The sequence below is a fragment of the Abramis brama genome, assembly GCF_963993115.1.
Source record: "Abramis brama genome assembly, chromosome: 14".
NCBI lineage: Eukaryota > Metazoa > Chordata > Actinopteri > Cypriniformes > Leuciscidae > Abramis > Abramis brama.
In genome coordinates this window covers 760,217-777,716 of record NC_139976.1, presented here as the reverse complement: position 1 = coordinate 777,716, position 17,500 = coordinate 760,217, and the positions used below count along the sequence as shown (strand labels likewise).

At 41.2% G+C, this 17,500-nt stretch overlaps 3 protein-coding genes across 4 annotated transcripts in view; 2 read left to right on the top strand and 1 right to left on the bottom strand.

Moving 5' to 3' along the window:
- The window catches only part of rgs7b (regulator of G protein signaling 7b), a 53,547-nt gene extending 40,344 nt beyond the window's left edge, over positions 1-13,203 (top strand). Inside the window, exons 9-18 of one of the 2 annotated variants that reach the window (XM_084135024.1) lie at positions 1-74; positions 551-625; positions 851-949; positions 2,062-2,123; positions 2,617-2,727; positions 3,404-3,529; positions 5,003-5,189; positions 5,882-5,971; positions 7,847-7,881; positions 10,561-13,203. The exon at positions 1-74 is cut by the window's left edge and continues 8 nt beyond it. In XM_084135024.1, the coding sequence (XP_083991150.1) occupies positions 1-74; positions 551-625; positions 851-949; positions 2,062-2,123; positions 2,617-2,727; positions 3,404-3,529; positions 5,003-5,189; positions 5,882-5,971; positions 7,847-7,867 (845 nt within the window). In that variant the 3' untranslated portion in view covers positions 7,868-7,881; positions 10,561-13,203. Of the gene's footprint in view, positions 75-550; positions 626-850; positions 950-2,061; positions 2,124-2,616; positions 2,728-3,403; positions 3,530-5,002; positions 5,190-5,881; positions 6,360-7,846; positions 7,882-10,560 lie in introns of those variants that run through there. The other variant, XM_084135023.1, reaches the window with a different exon arrangement.
- On the bottom strand, positions 10,696-13,183 carry LOC311096073 (uncharacterized protein; the record flags this gene model as incomplete). The annotated part of the gene is made up of 2 exons (XM_084135009.1): positions 10,696-10,793; positions 10,842-13,183. 2 exons carry the CDS (start codon positions 13,181-13,183, stop codon positions 10,721-10,723), a joined length of 2,415 nt encoding a protein of 804 aa, XP_083991135.1. The 3' UTR covers positions 10,696-10,720.
- A 2,419-nt stretch (positions 13,204-15,622) lies between the features above and the next one.
- Positions 15,623-17,500, top strand: part of grem2b (gremlin 2, DAN family BMP antagonist b) — a 7,688-nt gene continuing 5,810 nt past the window's right edge. Inside the window, exon 1 of the mRNA XM_084135040.1 lies at positions 15,623-15,772. The gene's annotated coding sequence lies outside the window, so the exon portion shown is untranslated. The remainder of the gene's footprint in view (positions 15,773-17,500) is intronic.

The following is a 17,500-nucleotide window of genomic DNA, read 5'->3' as shown; positions in this document are numbered from 1 at the left end:
AGAAACGGGACAAAATCGAGCGTAAGATCCTGGACAGTCAGGAGCGGGCGTTCTGGGACGTGCACAGGCCGGTGGTGAGCTCATAAACACACACACACCTCATCATTTCATCTCAAATAAGAACTGTGTGTGTGTGTGTGTTTTGGAAGTTATGGAAGCTGCATAATCATAATGAAGATTTTTTTTTACTAAAGGCTCAATGTTGTTTGAAGCAGTTTAGTATAAATTAGTATTTTCTTTAATGAAGTAAAATTGCATTCAACATTATTAGTAATGAATTGTTGTTTACGGTATTGTTCATTTTAAAATGATTTTGTCTCAAAACATAATATATATAATATTTAAATTCATATTTGTAAAAAATACTTTTTACTTAATAGTATGCTAGTGTTTTAAGATAACACTTTTTAGTGTCCTCACACATACACACTCACTCACTTACACACACACACACACACACTTAATATTCAAATAATGATTTAAGAGTCTTTAAACTGTCTAAAACTGTGTTGATGGCAGCATTAATAATCATCATGTGTGTGTGTTGCAGCCTGGCTGTGTGAACACGACTGAAGCCGACATAAAGAAATCCTCACGGATGAAGCAGCCGCACAAAACACGGAAGGTGTACACACACACACACACACAAACACACACACACACACACACACACACACACACATTAACAGCGTATATAAGACTCATCCACAGCATTTTATTCTGGCCAGAAAGAGATTGCCTGACGTATATAAAGAATGAGATGAGACTCTCTGTGTGTCCATAAATCTAGAGTCATTAAGACTGTTGAACTGTTACACTAACGAGCCTCTGGTCGTGTGTGTGTTTGCAGTCAGTTTACGGTTTACAGAACGACATCCGGAGCCTCAGTCCGACTCACACACCAGTACCAGAGATAAAGGAGCCCACAGAGGACGAGTTGCGGGACCAGGTGACACACTCACACACACACACACACACACACACACACACACACTCACTCACTCACTCACACATATACACACACTCACTCACTCACTCACTCTCACGCTCACTCAATCACTCTCACACACTCACACACTCACTCGCTCACTCACTCACACACACACTCACTCACTCACTCACTCACTCACTCACTCACTCACTCTCTCACTCACTCTCGCTCACTCACTCACCCACTCACTCACTCACACACACACACACTCACTCACTCACTCACTCACTCACTCACTCTCGCTCACTCACTCACCCACTCACTCACTCACACACACACACACACACACACACACTCACTCTCAATCATTTTCTCACTCACTCTCTCACTTACTCACTCACACACTCTCTCACTCACTCACTCACACACACTCACTCACTCACTCACTCACTCTCTCACTCTCGCTCACTCACTCACACACACACTCACTCTCAATCATTTTCTCACTCACTCACTCACTCACTCACTCTCACACTGACTCATTCACTCTCAATCACTCTCTCACTCACTCACTCTCACACTCACTTACACACTCACTCACTCTCAATCACTCTCTCACTCACTCACACTCACTCACTCTCAATCACTCACTCACACACTCACTCACTCACAATCACTCTCTCACTCACTCACTCTCACACTCACTCACTCACTCTCAATCACTCTCTCACTCTCTCACTCACTCACTCACTCTCACACTCACTCACACACTCACTCTCAATCACTCTCTTACTCACTCACTCTCACACTCACTCACTCACTCTCAATCACTCTCTCACTCACTCACTCACTCACTCTCAATCACTCTCACTCTCTCACTCACTCACTCACTCACTCACTCACTCACTCACTCACACACTCACTCTCACTCACTCACTCACACTCACTTACACACACACACACACACACACACACTCACACACACACACACATCTTTTGAGCCTTTGAATCATCTCAGACATTCTTTCTCATGCATTGATCCGTTGATTATTGAACTGTGCCTGTAATAAAATAAAAAAAACAGCATCATCTGACCAGAAAATAATCTGCAGTGATTTGTTCTCTTTCAGATTCAACACTGGCAAACGCAAATAGACCGACATCGGTTAAAAATGTCCAAAGTTGCAGAGAGGTGAGTTAAAGTTCCTCGTTATAAACTACCATTCTACAGTGTGGGGTCGGTAAGATGTTTTAATGTTTGTGAAAGAGTCTCTTCTGCTCACCAAAGCTGCATTTATTTGATCAAAACTGCAGTAAAACAATGAAATATTATAAAAAAAAGTAAATCATCTGTTTTCTATGTGAATATATAGTAAAGTGTAATTTATTCCTGTGATCAAAGCTGAATTTTTAGCATCATTACTCCAGTCTTCAGTGTCACATGATACTTCTGAAATCAGTATAATATGATGATTTGATGCTCAAGAAACATTTATGATTATTATCAGTGTTGAAAACAGTTAATTCTTTTGTGGAAACCATTTTTTACAATTCTTTGATGAATGTAAAGTTCAAAAGAACAGCGTTTATTTGAAATAGAATCTTTTGTTACATTATAAATGTCAGTGATCAGTTTAACGCAAATCATCATTATTATTAACGCTCATTATTCTGCCTGTGTGTAGTTTGCTGGGTTACTCAGAACAGTACATGGAGTACGACCCGTTCTTCACGACACCGGACCCGTCGAACCCCTGGATCTCTGATGACATCACTTCCTGGGAGCTGGAGGCCAGGTGTGTGTCACTCGCTGATTCTCGATCAGTAAATTAAAAAATAAATTGTAAATTAAATAAATTGAATTAATACGCTTTTCAGTGTCCTTGAATCAAGTTTTTTAAAAGGATCAAACATTATTATTTCTCTTTTATTCTTCAAAAACATGCTCAAAGTCATGAATAGGTCTGGGCAAAAAAAAAATATTTCCGATTAATCATTTTTTAAAAATTTGGTCGATTCGATATCAATTCTCAAAAGCCATTAATGGATCTTTTTCCACTATGTATTTCCGCAAACATTGAACATAAAATCTGATTGACGTTAATCTTCTCCACTAGATTTTGAATTTAAAGCAAAAAGAGGATTTGAAAGTGGAAAAACGGCAAAAGTTCAAGAAATAAAAGCTTAATTTGATGATTATTGTTACCTGTTTACAGCTGTTGTAGATTGAAGAGCAGATCAATACTGACACGTGTTTGTATATCTGAATAACAGATAAAATGATGAGGACCATTTGGATAAACTGTATTCCCAGACAGCAACATAGTGTCGGCCCAGATCCGGTCCACATCCGGCATGCGCTGAATCCACATGTCCCAGATGTGGGCCGGGTCTGGGCCGACACTATGCTCCTGTTTGGGTTGTGTGTATTATTAAACATTATCATTCCCGTCCTGTGTCTCCGTCTCTCAGTAAAGAGCCCGGACAGCAGCGGGTGAAGCGCTGGGGATTCGGATTCAACGAGGTTCTGAAGGATCCAGTCGGGAGAGAACAATTCCTGAAGTTCCTGGAGTCTGAGTTCAGCTCGGAGAACCTGAGGTATGAAACCAGCTAACAGGGAACGCTCTGGCACGGGTAAATGCATCGCTGGACATTGATTGGCCAGTGCTTTGCTGGGTAACACTTTATTTTACAGTGTCCTTGTTACATATGTTACATGTACTTACCATAGTAATAACAGTAAATTATGCATAATTACATGCAACTAACCCTTAACCAAACCCTAATCCTACCCTAACACTATAGTAAGTACATGTGGTTAATTAATATTACTCAGTACTTAAATATATAATTACACTGTAATAATGACGGCTGTACTTTGCTGTACACAGGGTTCCCGCTGATCCTTAAAAAGTCTCAAATTAGATTTTTAAAATTGAAGGCCATAAAAAGTCTTATTTTTAATTAGGAGAGGTCTTAAATTTTACATGCGAGTTATATTTTAGACACAATATTGTCAATATTGGTTAGGGTTAGGGTTAGAATATTGTTTTTCCTTTGTTTTGCCGACATAAATTTCTAAATCGTACCAGAATCGGGTCTCCATGCTTTGTTTTTTTACGGACTGAATCCGCATTTTGAATGAATCAGTGTAATTAATGATTCAGTGGCCCATCACTTGCTTCTTTCCTGAATGAATCAGCCGTTTAAACGAATCGGTTGAATGAACGACTCCCTCAACTCGCTTATTACGACAGTGACTTGCTGCCACCTACTGGCGGTTCTAGTTTCATGTGTAAAGTTCCCTTTAATTAAAAAGTTCAAATTAGAAATCATTTCATATTTAAAGATTGAATAAAAAAAAAATCTCATAGCATTATTTATGCAATTGTAAATGCTGTGTATAAATATATTAATGCCACTTCTGATGGCATAGATGGTTTTTGTTGATAATGCTTTCATTTGACTGGTAACAGCCCCCAACTGTTATTATTCTAATAGAATTTAATTTGAATGTTAGAATTTGACATAAAAGGTGATGCATACATCTAATAAGTTTAGAAAAAAATGCCCCTGGAAATCAATTTAAGGTGGCAAATATTGCCTCTTAATAGAAATGTTAATTTCTGTCACTGCTGTGGTCTGACCACCTCATAGAATATGAATAATATGAATATCTTCATGAGTCAGCTGTCAACCAATCAGCCTGAACCAGCCCTGGTACCAGCACAAAAACACAAAACCACACTATTATCAACAAAACTTTGAACTTTCAATAAAGCACACCCCTAATTTACATAATTGTAATTTCTTCAGGTCTTAAAAAGCCTTAAATTTGACTTTAAAAAGTGTGCAGCATCCCAGCAAGTAATTTGGCATTTGAAAGACGTCTAATAGCCGTCAAACACGGCCCAGATGTCTAAGGCAAAATTTTGCCTGGTTTTAGCCTAGACATCAGGGCCGTGTTTGACGGCTATTAGACGTCTTTTAAACGCACAGTTGCTTGCTGCAGTGTTTGCTGGGAACCCTGTGTCCAGTGTATTGTTTCTGAAGGGCATCTTGTGTGCGCAGGTTTTGGCTGTCGGTCCAGGAGCTGAAGAAGCGTCCCATCCGTGAGGTTCCCAGCAGAGTTCAGGAGATCTGGGAAGAGTTCCTCGCTCCGGGAGCTCCCAGTGCCATCAACGTCGACTCCAAGAGCTACGACAAAACCACGCAGAACGTCAAAGATCCCGGCCGATACGCTTTCGAAGACGCTCAGGTCTGTGTGTGAGCTGGAAATCCTTCATCTGGTGTGCGCTTGTGAATCTCTCATCATGCTTTATTATCACCAGATATTCAGTTCAATTCACATTTATTTGTATTGCGCTTTTCACAATACACATCGTTTCAGAGCAGCTTTACAGAAAATGCACCAAGAGTCCAAAATGCACGAGTCCACTTTACATTTACATTTAGTCATTTAGCAGACGCTTTTGTCCAAAGCGACTTATAAATTAGGACTAAATTAAGCGAGTCGTCGTGAAGAGGCAAGAAACAACGCAAGAAGTGCTCAAAATTTTTCAGAGTAGCATAAGCCCGATAAGCGAGGATTTAAAGGAAAAAGGAGAGAATTTAAACTTTACAGTTTAGAGTGATCTGTTATCAGAGGTGACTGTCTAAGTTATGTATTTTAGAAATGTACATATATAAAAACACAGTTAGCTAAAAATTTATTAATTTAAACAAATGTCGCCAAAACGTTTGTACGCAGGATCAGAGTTTCTTACAGGTGTACTCACACATTCTCCCATCAAGTGTGTTTTAATTAGATCACAGCGTTTGCATGGGCAGTGGCGACCCAGAACACTAATTCATCATTATCCCGTCATCATGAGGACTTCATCATCATCATCATCATCATCATCATCATCATCATCATGTGACTGAAAGGTCTTGTGTTTGTTCCATCAGGAGCACATTTATAAGCTCATGAAGAGCGACTCCTACAGTCGGTTCATCAGATCGAGTGCCTATCAGGAGATGCTTCAGGCCAAGAAGAAGGTAAAGCCCTTGAAGCGCCTGGAGACTGCGATCTGAGCTCGCTCACACACACACACACACACACACTCTGAGCACTTCCCTCGCTCACACACACACACACACACACACTCTGAGCACTTCCCTCGCTCACACACACTCTCAGACACACTCTGAGCGCTTCCCTCGCTCACACACACTCTGAACGCTTCCCTCGCTCACACACACTGCATGATCTGCTTGACATCATCAACACTTCCAGGAAAACTAGCCGAGAGATGTTCGTGTGAGTGTGAGTTCTGTCTGTCAGCTAATATGCACTCGCTTTTGAACTGGCACAAATTACCACAGCTTCTCAGAGACTGACATGCCAGTAATAAATATAATAAATATAATATAATATAATATATATTTGGGCAACGATTAATCACATCCAAAATAAAAGTTTGTGTTTACATAATATATGTGTGTGTGCTGTGTATAATTATTTTGTATATATAAATACACATATGCATGTATATATTTAAGATATATTTGCATGTATATACTGTATATAAATATTTATACATAATTTATATTATATATAAATATAAATATTTTATATATAAATAACAAAATTCTCTTAAATATATACATGCATATGTGTGTGTATTTATATATACAAAATAATTATACACAGCACACACACATATATTATGTAAACACAAACTTTTATTTTGGATGTGATTAATCGTTGCCCAAATATATATATATATATATATATATATATATATATATATATGTATATGTATATATATATAAAAATAATATCACTTTTCATTTGAAAAGCCTCTTCTTTCTCTAAAGTTTGACTTTGGAAATACTTTTACAGCTTTTGTATGTTTAAAGGACACTTTACAGTAAGGGTTCAGTAATGGGATGTTACTGTAAAGGTGTGTATCAGTGCCATGTCATGATGTCATCATTCTGCTTAAGTTGCTCGTTTGTTTCTCTTGTTTTTTGCTGTATGTCTTTGAGTTATTTCTATTAAAACTCCTTGTTTTCCGCCACATCTCCGGTTCTGCTGTTCTTTCTTGCGTGTGTGTCTTTTGTCTTGCATGTGTTCTTCTTTTCTGTCCGTTTTGTGTTGAAGTGATGAAACAGGAAGTGCTGAGGCTGGTTTCTGGTAAGTGTGTCGTTGTGTGCAGACGCTCAGGATCAGGATCTTTCTGTTCGTTATCAGTTACTACCAGTAATAATTATGATTTTTTTAGTTTTTTGAAGTTTTCATGTGACACTGAAGACTGGAGTAATGATGCTGAAAATTCAGCTTTGATCACAGAAATAAATTACACTTTACTGTATATTCACATAGAAAACAGATGATTTACAGTGGAATAATATTTCACTATTTTTACTGTATTTTTGATCAAATAAATGCAGCTTTGGTGAGCAGAAGAGACTCTTTCGACAACATTAATAAATCTTAATCAAAGTATTAAAAAAAATTTATATGCAAGTTATATGAAAATGATGTGCAGATTTCATGCAAAGATGAATCCTTCCAATATTTTTGGGGGATTGACAACATAAAAAAAGTGTATAATTTGTTCAGGCTGATCCGAACAAAATTAGCAACTTTCTTCAATATCTTCTATATGTTTGTACTAATGCTTTACCAACATTTGTGGATGTTATGAAGAATTAATAAAAGTAATTCTCCAGTCCTGTTAGAAAAACTAGAGCGGAGCAACCAAGCTTTATTCCCACATCATCCTTGAGAAACAAACATCCCAAAGGATTTCCCTCAAGTTTAATAGATCTATTCTCATATACAGTTATTATTGTCTGATAGGTTTATTTTAGCAGTTTTTACAACTAATGTCCAATTTCTTCAACTCTTTCTCATTTCCTTCACAGAAAAGCAAGAATCTTTTCTAGGATCTGAATCCCAGGTGAGACTTTAGATTTGCATTCTTGAAATGATCACTATGTGGATATTCAATAAAATCATGATGTTAATTGTATAATATCTTAATATCTTCATGCCTTATAGTCTCATTAGAGCTGCACGATCATATAGTTGTATTTCGAGATGATGTAAACAGTAAAGCAGTCGAGATGTGCTGGTGAAGCTTCCAAACCTTTGCGAATCTTTAGTTTCGAACCAGTGATTCGAGCGCGGATCAAACGACCAAAGTCACGTGACTTCAGTAAACGAGGCTTCATCACATCAGATCTGCTAGCGGAGATCTCTGAACCCTGGAAATGTGTTTTAAAAGTTTTTATGTTATATAAATATTTAGTTAAAGGGGTCATGACATGGATAAAAAATAAATAAAAAAAATGATATATGTTCCTCGAGGTTCACTTATAATGTGTATAAAAAAGAAATTCACAGAAAAAAACAAATACATGCAGAAACCGATCATTTCAAACCATCATTCTGAGGCTCAGTCTGAAATGATTAGTCTTTAATGCGCGGCTCCTTTAAGGCGTGTCAGTAAACGCCCACTGTTTATGATTGGCTAACGTCACTGCATAGGAAACCATATCAACGGCCACTCGCTATTGCATGCGAGTGTTTTAAAAAACATTATTCATAATTATCATTTACAGATAAAGCATAATGAAATCATTTACTGACTCATTTACTCTCCATTACTTTGTCTCAGTCAAACGCTCCGAACACCATCCGGGACGCCGTTAAAATAAACCGTCCGCTGTGGTGTCGGTGGGCAGGGCCTATGGTTTGTAACTATTGGTCGATGTAGATGCATTTGCTCACGTGACGTCACAGATCCAGCCAATCAAGATCAGCTGTTTTTGGAGCTTCATTTATTGTGAGGATGTTTTAAGCTCTGAAACTTTCAGGATATTTTAATGGTACAATTATATCAAAAGATATGTTGTGACTAGGGGTGTAAGTTGGACAGTTAATCAAGATACGATACGATATCGATTCTCTCAGCCAGCGATACGATATTTGCCGATATTTAAAAAAATTCTATGATACGATTACGATTCGATTCGATTCAGGGCTATATCGATCGATATTTAGATATTATGTGCCAAGTGTACACAACCAGTTACGTTTATTAACTCACACTAACACATGCAAAAATATATAACATGAAAGTTTAATTAAACTCTAATTACTCTTTAATTAAACTCTTTAATTAAACCCTCTCCCAATTGGGACATTTACAAGTTGTTTGTAACAAGTTTAAAAAAAACCATGATGTATGAAAATGAACAAGAACGGAGTTATCTCTATAACAGAAGAGTTCATTTGCAAAAACAGATAACTCCGTTCTTGTTCATTTTCATATATCATGTTTATTTTATATTGTGCATTTTAATATCAATCAAACTGCAGCTGGGTTGTTTTGATTTTAAGTAATAATAACAAAAAAAATACAGGTAATTTATCAAATTAAAGTTCATTGAAAGAATTTTTATATCTATTTTTATTTTCTTTTTTTGGCAAAAGCAGATAACTCCACATTTCATGTTTCAGAGTTAAACAAAGCCAAGTAATTGCTATGATACATAATAAAAAACTTGGTTAATCTTTGTAACGTTAATCTTCTCAGCTGACATAGACGCCTGTCAAACTTTGTTGTTGTGATTAACGTACACGTAATACAGAGAGCTTTTCCCTCACCACTAACGTGCTGGTTTAGCAAGATTCCGTGAAAAAGTTTCAGCTTTTATTTTCCTTTTACGCCCCGAAGAAGATATCACGGGTTCATCAAGTTCGCTGAAATCCATCCTCGATCACTTTTAGTCAGCTTTGACGAAACTCCTCTCAGCTAGCACGTCTTTTCAGAGTGACAAGCAAACAGCCTTGTCACCTGACCTGAATACTGCGCACTGATTCGCTAAAACTGACTTTTCGGGGCTTGTTGTTTCTGCTGTAAAACATGAACTCGCGATGCCTTGACAGTGGAAAATACCGGCTTTTGTGACAAAGGGTTCAGTCAATCTTGTCAGGCGTCTATTTCAGCGGAGAAAAGTTACGTGAGGATGTGGAGTGTGTCAAAATAAAGGTACCATATCGATATTTTATGTGTGGTATCGATGCATCGTATCGTTAGACGTTTGATCGATGCATCGATCCATATCGATGTATTGTTACACCCCTAGTTGTGACCCCTTTAAATAGTCTCTTACTGGCCTAATTAACCAAACTCTCCACAAAACAAGCCCTGCAATTTAATAAAATAACATATATTATACTGATACTTCATATTTAATGGTATTTGATGATTGCATTTAATAGATGCATCACTTGCTAAAGGTGTTTTTGTGCATGTTTGTGTGAGTTTTCACGGTTCTGACCAGCGTTTCCAGCACAAAGTGAATCTTTTTGTGAAGCAATTGGTTCAGTTGTTCAGTTCTGGAAATCTTCATTTCACTGTCGTATATTATGGGTCTACACGAGTTTAGTAATGAATGTAAAGTTGAACATAAGTGTTAATATATCACTGTATAATAGTTCACCAGAGCTGGAGCAGAGGAACTGAGTTATTTGAGTGAAAGCTGTTATTCTCAGTGCTTGTGTTTGTGTAGTGTCGATTGGAGAACCTGTTGGTGTGTGTGTGACGTGTGTTCATGTGTGTTTCTCTCAGCCGTCCCAAACCAGGCGCTGTATAATCACTAACTTCTGCTGGGAATCATGATCTCATCTGTACATTCCTGTATCTACGGCTCGTCATCACGAACACGGAGCGTCACGCTGGCTTCGTTTCGTTCCCTCCATCACGACTCCTCCGAGGATTTAGTTCTCCATCAATGAACCCGAGAGTCTCTGAACCCAAGAGTCCCTGAACCCGAGAGTCCCCGAACCCGAGAGTCCCCGGACCTGCGAGTCCCTGGACCCGAGAGTCCCTGGACCCGAGAGTCCCCGGACCTGAGAGTCCCTGGACCCGAGAGTCCCTGAACCCGAGAGTCCCAGAGTCCCTGGACCCGAGAGTCCCAGAGTCCCTGGACCCGAGAGTCATGGACCCGAGAGCCTCTGAACCCGAGAGCCCCTGGACCCGAGAGTCCCTGGACCCGAGAGTCCCTGGACCCGAGAGTCCCTGGACCCGAGAGTCCCTGAACCCAAGAGTCCCTGAACCCGAGAGTCCCTGGACCCGAGAGTCTCTGAACCCGAGAGCCCCTGGACCCGAGAGTCCCTGGACACGAGAGTCCCTGGACCCGAGAGTCCCTGAGTCCCTGAACCCAAGAGTCCCTGAACCCGAGAGTCCCTGGACCCGAGAGTCCCTGAACCCGAGAGCCCCTGGACCCGAGAGTCCCTGAACCCGAGAGTCCCAGAGTCCCTGAACCCAAGAGTCCCTGAACCCGAGAGTCCCTGAACCCGAGAGTCCCTGGACCCGACAGTCCCTGAACCCGAGAGTCCCTGGACCCGACAGTCCCTGAACCCGAGAGTCCCAGAGTCCCTGAACCCAAGAGTCCCTGAACCCGAGAGTCCCTGAACCCGAGAGTCCCTGGACCCGAGAGTCCCTGAACCCGAGAGTCCCAGAGTCCCTGAACCCAAGAGTCCCTGAACCCGAGAGTCCCTGAACCCGAGAGTCCCTGGACCCGACAGTCCCTGAACCCGAGAGTCCCTGGACCCGACAGTCCCTGAACCCGAGAGTCCCAGAGTCCCTGAACCCAAGAGTCCCTGAACCCGAGAGTCCCTGAACCCGAGAGTCCCTGGACCCGAGAGTCCCTGAACCCGAGAGTCCCAGAGTCCCTGGACCCGAGAGTCCCTGGACCCGAGAGTCCCTGGACCCGAGAGCCTCTGAACCCGAGAGCCCCTGGACCCGAGAGCCCCTGGACCCGAGAGTCCCTGGACCCGAGAGTCCCTGAACCCGAGAGTCCCTGGACCCGAGAGTCTCTGAACCCGAGAGCCCCTGGACCCGAGAGTCCCTGGACACGAGAGTCCCTGGACCCGAGAGTCCCTGAGTCCCTGAACCCAAGAGTCCCTGAACCCGAGAGTCCCTGGACCCGAGAGTCCCTGAACCCGAGAGCCCCTGGACCCGAGAGTCCCTGAACCCGAGAGTCCCAGAGTCCCTGAACCCAAGAGTCCCTGAACCCGAGAGTCCCTGAACCCGAGAGTCCCTGGACCCGACAGTCCCTGAACCCGAGAGTCCCTGGACCCGAGAGTCCCTGAACCCGAGAGTCCCAGAGTCCCTGAACCCAAGAGTCCCTGAACCCGAGAGTCCCTGAACCCGAGAGTCCCTGGACCCGACAGTCCCTGAACCCGAGAGTCCCTGGACCCGACAGTCCCTGAACCCGAGAGTCCCAGAGTCCCTGAACCCAAGAGTCCCTGAACCCGAGAGTCCCTGAACCCGAGAGTCCCTGGACCCGACAGTCCCTGAACCCGAGAGTCCCAGAGTCCCTGAACCCAAGAGTCCCTGAACCCGAGAGTCCCTGGACCCGAGAGTCTCTGGACTCGAGAGTCCCTGAACCAGAGAGTCCCTGGACCCGAGAGTCTCTGGACCCGAGAGTACCAGGACCCGAGAGTCCCTGAACCAGAGAGTCCCAGAGTCCCTGGACCCGAGAGTCTCTGGACCCAAGAGTCCCTGAACCCAAGAGTCTCTGGACCCGAGAGTCCCAGAGTCCCTGAACCCAAGAGTCCCTGAACCCGAGAGTCCCTGAACCCGAGAGTCCCAGAGTCCCTGAACCCAAGAGTCCCTGAACCCGAGAGTCCTTGAACCCGAGAGTCCCTGGACCCGAGAGTCCCTGGACCCGAGAGTCCCTGAACCCGAGAGTCCCTGAACCAGAGAGTCCCAGAGTCCCTGGACCCAAGAGTCTCTGGACCCGAGAGTCCCAGGACCCGAGAGTCCCTGAACCAGAGAGTCCCAGAGTCCCTGGACCCGAGAGTCCCAGGACCCGAGAGTCTCTGGACCCGAGAGTACCAGGACCCGAGAGTCCCTGAACCAGAGAGTCCCAGAGTCCCTGGACCCGAGAGTCTCTGGACCCAAGAGTCCCTGAACCCAAGAGTCTCTGGACCCGAGAGTCCCAGAGTCCCTGAACCCAAGAGTCCCTGAACCCGAGAGTCCCTGAACCCGAGAGTCCCAGAGTCCCTGAACCCGAGAGTCCCTGAACCCGAGAGTCCCTGAACCCGAGAGTCCCTGAACCCGAGAGTCCCTGAACCCGAGAGTCCCTGAACCCAAGAGTCCCTGAACCCGAGAGTCCCAGAGTCCCTGAACCCGAGAGTCCCTGAACCCGAGAGTCCCTGAACCCGAGATCTGTATGAAAACACATTTATACGTTTTGTCCTCTGGATGAGCGCTTTCATGCCAGCTGATTGCTTATTTTTATTTTTATACTACATGTTCATTTGTTTTGTAGACGTGCGTGCAGATCCTGGATCAGGTCTTAGGATGAGAAACACATCTGTCCAATCACTGCGTTTGTTGAATGATAACGCGTCATTATAGAAGCATTAGGCATTATACAAACATGTGTAATTGAACAGAAGAAAGACTCGCGAGTGTGAACGTCACATGCTTTTGATTTTCCCGAGTCCTTCACAGACGACCATGTCTGAAGTCGAGGGAAGGTCTCGATTTAAAGCTTACATTGGCAATAATAAAGCGATTAATACACGGAAATTCTTACATTAAGCCCATTTAATGTGATTTATGTGAATGATAACCGGCTGATGAAGGATGAAAGCGCTCCGTCATTTGAGTTTTATTTCTTCAGTTTGGCTTTGAGGAACATTACTGCGATCCAAAGATTATCCGCGGAGAGAAAGGACTGTCCCGCTCCTCCGGTCTTGCTTGTTGCATTTACAATATAGATTCTATGACTCTGTACATAATTCCAATATTAAATAAATAAAGAGACTCGAGAGATGAAACGCGTCTCAGTGCAATCATTATTAAAACTATGTTCAATTTGTCATTCATTCTTTTTTTTTTTTTTTAAAAGTGATTGATTTTTTTTTTTGCCATAAAAGCTGTATTTATTTTTATTAAAAAATCTTTTTTTTAATTATTTGATTTAAATATATTTTCTAATTTATTTTTCAAATATATATTTTTAAAGATTGTCTTCTCAAAACACTTTGATCAGACCATATCAGGTCATGTAAAATGATGATCTTTAGGAGATATTTAAATCTGATTATGATGTTTTTTATTTTTTTTATTGCAGAACTTATACACACATGATCAGGGAAATGAAGCGTGGTTGTATCTTTTTCAATGAACAATAACAACAAAAAACAAAATATATAAACTTTTTTTGTTATTTATAAGTGGGATGAAAGTTAAATTCATGTTCTGAGTTATAGAAACTGCTCAATGTCTGGAGATATGGATGAGCGAACTGTGAAGATGAAAGCTGACACACACACACACACACACACACACACACACACACACACTCGCAGAGATGAAGCTGATTGAGTTCAGATGAGTGTAAGAGTGTGTGATTAATGCAGTGTGTGTCCAGCAGAGTGTGTGTGAGTAATGCAGTGTGTGTGCGAGTAATGCAGTGTGTGTCCAGCAGGGGTCGCTGTGATAAAGTCAAACACAGATGTTACACGAGAACTCGTCAAATCACTCACTCGATTTTTTTGTACTACGAATGTCAAACACATTAATCCATACAATTACACACTGCTGTAAATATTATGTATAATAACTTTTCTTTGTAGTTTTAACAATAAACATGAAAATTAACTCATGGAATTGGTCTAATTTAGCTCTAGATCAAATTAATAAATAATGATGATGAAAATCAATAGGTTTATTACTGACTGTCCGTGACAATAAAACATGAAACTGTTCCAAATGTGGCCATTTAATGGAGATATATATATACAAATTAAACATTTTAACTCCGTTCAACTTTTCCAAATGCCACAAAAACAGTTTCTTGTGATCCATAATCTCATGAAAAAATATGAATCAACCTTCAGATCATAACAGAAGCCGTTAAATCAAAAATAAAATTACAATACAATAAAAAATTAGTAGATCTACATAATTTATAAATATTTCAAATATTTCAAATATCTTCAAATTAAGAAAATCTAAAAAAAAGTGAATAAATAAAACGAGTAGCTGTGTCTGATCAAACATTCACAAACTAGAAACTGCAAAATCTTCAGCAATTTGGGGATTTTATAAATTGCATTTCAGTTTTTTTATCTATATTTGACATAACATATATTTACATTCCACAAGACAATAACAGTTCATAATTTACACAAATGACATATCATGATTAATGATAATGATAATCAGTTGAGCTCAATGTTTCCCAGCATGCTTTGCACGATCACAACATCACAAACACTGATGATGAAACAAGAAGAGGAGAAGCAGGAGCACGTCAACCTCTGGACATCATCAGGCTGCACATTAGGATGTTATATATATATACACACACACACACACACACACACACACACGTTTTTACGTGGCTTTAACTTAAAAAAAAGTTGAAAATTGCTTAACTTATTTCAAAAGTTATACAAGATTCAACTCATTTTCAGTCAGTTTAATGTAGCCGAATTTAAGTTGAAATGACCCAAACAAACAGTTGAGTACTTTTTTCTTTTTAAATTAACAGATTTTACAGATCCTGCATGATGTCAGAACAAGTTCACTTAAAGTAGTGAAAACAGCTGAAATCTGAAAGTATAAAGAGGGGGAGTGACTGAAGAGAGAGAGAGAGAGAGAGTGTGTGTGTGTGTGTGTGTGTGTGAGAGAGAGAGAGATTTATAGAGTCACCTCGAGAATTCCGCGTCAGAGTCTCGGAGAATCAGACAGAATCACAGACTCCTGAGGAACCTCCATCTTCATCTCCATGGGCTTCACCATCATCATCATCATTGAGGTGAGTGTGTGTGTGTGTGTGTGTGTGTGTGTGTGTGTGTGTGTGTGTGTGTGTGTGTGTGTGTGTGTGTGTGTGTGTGTGTGTGTGTCTGTCGGGGAAAGAGGATTTGCGAAGCCTGTGATTTTTGGGTTTGATCAAGAGTGAGTCACACACCTTCATCGCCACGCAGTTATTATTTGTTATGGTTTTATAAATCATAATCATACTCGCGATTAGAGATATTTGACCTGTTTGAGATTATTAGCAGCATCAGTAATCAGCAGATGATTGACAGGTTAACATCAGTGACTCACTTCCGAAATCCACTGACGAACTCAAAAGATCAGTTGGACGTTCGTCTTTCGTTTTTTTAAATGTAACAACTTGTTTCAGAACTTGTTTTCATTCAAATGTAACGTTCTCATGATGTGTGAAAAATGATACAATAATGTTCCTTTAATGTTCGAATAACCAAGAAAAAACTAATTAAAAAAACTGGACGTTTTGAACATAAATAAAAAAAAATAACATTTTCATGAGCAAAACGTTCTTATATCATATTTGTGTTTGCTGGGATACATTCGTCGCGTCAGGTTAATTTCTACAGCGCTTTACACAGTCCAGATCAAAGCAGATTCAAAACAACAGAATCAATCAAATATGAGAGTGTTTTAGTTTAAACTAAGTTTTTATTGCTTAAAACAATAACCATAATTTCCACAGTAAAGTGCATCTCATTTCCTGTCATGAAACTGTCAGATCTTCATCATCATCTTCATCACTGTGCTGGAACACATTCAGTTCAGGGAGAGTGAATATCTCACTTCTTTTATAATCTTTAAAATGGATTATGAACTGAAATCATGAAACACTGCAGACGGACAGATGAAGATCATAATCATGAAGATCTGCAGCTCATGAACATCAGACGCGTGAGAATGACGGAATCAGAGTTCATAGAGTTCTGGTGTCTGAAGGACTGAGTGTGAGACAGACACACACACCAGCCTCTAACTTCACCTGCAGGAGTGTGTGTGTGTGTGTGTGTGTGTGTGTGTGTGTGTGTGTATGTGTGTGTGTGTGTGAGGTGACACGAGTGTATTACAGGAGTGTGTGTGTGTGTGTGTGTGTGTGAGGTGACAGGAGTGTGTTCGCTGTGTGTGTGTGTGTGTGTGAGGTGACAGGAGTGTATTACGGTCAGGAGTGTGTGTGTGTGTGTGTGTGTGTGTGGTGTATGTGTGTGTGTGAGGTGACACGAGTGTATTACAGGAGTGTGTGTGTGTGAGGTGACAGGAGTGTATTACAGGAGTGTGTTCGCTCTGTGTGTGTGTGTGTGTGTGTGTGTGTGTGAGTGAGGTGACAGGAGTGTATTACGGTCAGGAGTGTGTGTGTGTGTGTGTGTGTCTGTGGTGACAGGAGTGTGTTCGCTGTGTGTGTGTGTGTGTGTGTGTGTCTGTGGTGACAGGAGTGTGTTCGCTGTGTGTGTGTGTGTGTGTGTGTGTGTGTTGGGTGACAGGAGTGTATTACGGTGAGGAGAGTGTGTGTGTGTGTGTGTGTGGTGACAGGAGTGTGTTCGCTGTATGTGTGTGTTTTGGGTGACAGAAGTGTATTACGGTCAGGAGTGTGTGTGTGTGTGTGTGTGTGGTGACAGGAGTGTGTTCGCTGTGTGTGTGTGTGTGTGTGTTTTGGGTGACAGGAGTGAATTACAGGAGTGTGTTCGCTGTGTGTGTGTGTGTGTGTGTGTGTGTG